Raw genomic sequence first — 2,319 nt, forward strand, 5'->3', positions numbered from 1 at the left:
TCTGTTCCGTCCACAGGCCCAACCAATGTTGTCCCGGTTCTCCCGCCGGATCCGTGTTGACAATGTAGGCTTGACGGACACTCTTGGGGGGTGAACGGGGTAACTGGTCGGCGGGGTACACCCCATGAAACACGCGTCGCAAGGTGGGATCTTCGAGGGCCAACGTGCGCAGCACCCTATCACTGAGCGCCACAAACTCCATGCCCGGTGTCTTCTGTCTTCTGAGTCCATTTCAGCCGTTGATGTTGTATTTTATACCTCCCATATGATTGATCTCGTACATGTTTTCATACTCGCTCCAGACCAACACGGTGATGTTGTGTCCCACCGCAGCTGCAAAATCAATGATCAGTCGCGTATTGCCCGATTGACGGGGGTTGCGATACTGAGGATCATCGGCTTTGCCACTAGGCACATTGTTGAACAAGAACAACGTGCAGTTCTTGCCTTGGCCCCAATCTCCAGGCAGTAGCATGGGAATCTTATCTTCATTGTAGGCACCCATGGCTTGTAGAAATCGATCGTACCCCAGCAGATCTTCATAGGCTTGATCTCCTGTCAATTGCAGGGTTCTGTAAGGGTATTCTTCTCCATTCAAGGTCTGACGTATCTGGGTGACCCCAAACTTTTCAAAGGCAAAGGGGTAGCGTTGTAGGTTTCCATTGAAGGCATCAGAATGCAATAATCCGACCATCACTCGGTCAGGAAATCGCCCCACAAACACATTGTCTTGTTCCCACTGGGTGGTGCGTCCATCGAAGGAAAAGGTCCGGATTTCGCTCCGCACCACAGGGTAGCGGGCAATTTGTTTGCCCAGCTGTCTTTCTTTCTGCAGTCTCACATAGACACTGGCATTCAAGGTCACTTTTCTCATCAACAAGGTGACTTTGATGTCTTCTGGGTGAATGGCTGGAAATTTCTTGGCCACCAAGGTGCCTTTGTTGGGGGTACCTATCAAGTAGACAGTGTTGGGGTTGAGGAAGAGTTCCAAGTCCATCTGGATATTGGGGACCAATAATTTGCCTGTTCGGAGGGGTGGCAAATGAGGGCGGATGAGGAAGGTGTGCCAATGTTCTTCCAGTAATTTGCTGGTCAAGGTTCTCAATTCTGCATTCCCTTTCCAGTTGGCATCGGTAGGCACATCCGAATTGGCGGCAGTGGCTCCCATGACATTCACCACATTCAGCTGATTGACCCATCCTTGCGGGGCTAACTTGGTGGCCCCTTCTTCTCGGTTGTAGTTCACGAGGGTTTCTAGGTAGGCTCTGTAATGGTAGGTGTTGCTCTGTTCCGTCATGAGGACCCCATTCATGCTCAAGGTGATATCTCGAAAAATGGTGTGTCCAAAATTGTTGACGCAATACACATGTCTCGATTCGTTGGCATCCGAGATGAGCAGCCCTGCATCCAAGCCGGTATACCCCGCGGCTGGATTGGTCAGACGGACTTTGACTTTGAATCGGAGGGAATTGGTATCGTAATAATCGTCCGAGCCCGGGATGGAGAACGTGATGGGCTGGATGCCCGTCAAGGCGGGTTGAAACTCCACCTCCCGGGAGGCTTCGTACCGATAATCCACATCGGGCACGTCAAACAGTTGGAGCGACATGATGCGGTCTGTCCCTGGGGTTCAACGTTCCCCCCTTTTTATACTCTTTCGCCTCCGTTGCCTCCGGGCTTTGGCTTGATTGGCCCATAACACTTGTCGGAGATCCCCCCCTTTCATCCGTTGCCCGAGCCAACGTCTCCTTCTCACTTTGTCTTGCTCTGCCGCGAGGACCCTCATGGGATCCCCCATGTGCATGCGAGTGGACGTGCCAAAAATCGTGCCCCCTTTCATCCGGCGCATTTGTCGAAGCATCCTCCTCTCCATGGCGAGGGGGTCCGTCAAGCGGGAGGAGGTATGCATCCAGGGATAGCGCGCCGTCATCGACTTGCCAAAGATCGTGCCCCCGACTTGGTACGGCGAGATGAACCGTCCACGGGCCCGTTGCCGTCGAATGCGATTTTGCGTTTTGAGAAAACCACCCACGCGTACCATGTTTAACGTCCAAAAATGTCCTTTATACGTTGAGTCACTCTTTTATAGGGTTTTTTGGCTTGGTGTTTGCCGGCTGCCCAGACCATGGCAGGGGCTTTGCGTTTTAAGCCGCGGACGAGTTGCCCACGTTGATCCGCCCATGTGGCCGCAGCACTCTTGCCTCGTTGAATATCTTGTAGTCCCGCTTGCGCTTGCTGTAGGATCATAGGCCCCGCCAGTTTGATCAAGTCTTCGGCTAACCCTTTCCCCTCTTGCGAGGTGACCACGGGCGTGTGGTA

General features: G+C 53.0%; 1 protein-coding gene across 1 annotated transcript; it reads right to left on the reverse strand.

The window, feature by feature from the left end:
* Nucleotides 1-232: 232 nt before the first annotated feature.
* Nucleotides 233-1,609, reverse strand: LOC140953216 (uncharacterized protein F54H12.2-like). Its single transcript, XM_073402716.1, has 2 exons — nt 952-1,609; nt 233-864 (listed from the first exon to the last, which is right to left on the reverse strand). The coding sequence occupies exons 1-2, from the start codon at nt 1,607-1,609 to the stop codon at nt 233-235; spliced, it is 1,290 nt and encodes a 429-aa protein (XP_073258817.1).
* Between the last annotated feature and the right edge of the window lie 710 nt (nt 1,610-2,319).

The sequence above is a fragment of the Porites lutea genome, chromosome 11 (genome assembly GCF_958299795.1).
Source record: "Porites lutea chromosome 11, jaPorLute2.1, whole genome shotgun sequence".
NCBI classification, from domain to species: Eukaryota; Metazoa; Cnidaria; class Anthozoa; order Scleractinia; family Poritidae; genus Porites; species Porites lutea.

Excerpts from the sequence above, each read along its gene's own strand:
- LOC140953216 (XM_073402716.1), bottom strand. The coding sequence starts at position 1,609 with ATGTCGCTCCAACTGTTTGACGTGCCCGATGTGGATTATCGGTACGAA. Across the intron at positions 865-951 it reads CAACACTGTCTACTTGATAG|TGACCTTGAATGCCAGTGTC; the intron begins GTACCCCCAACA and ends TGATGAGAAAAG.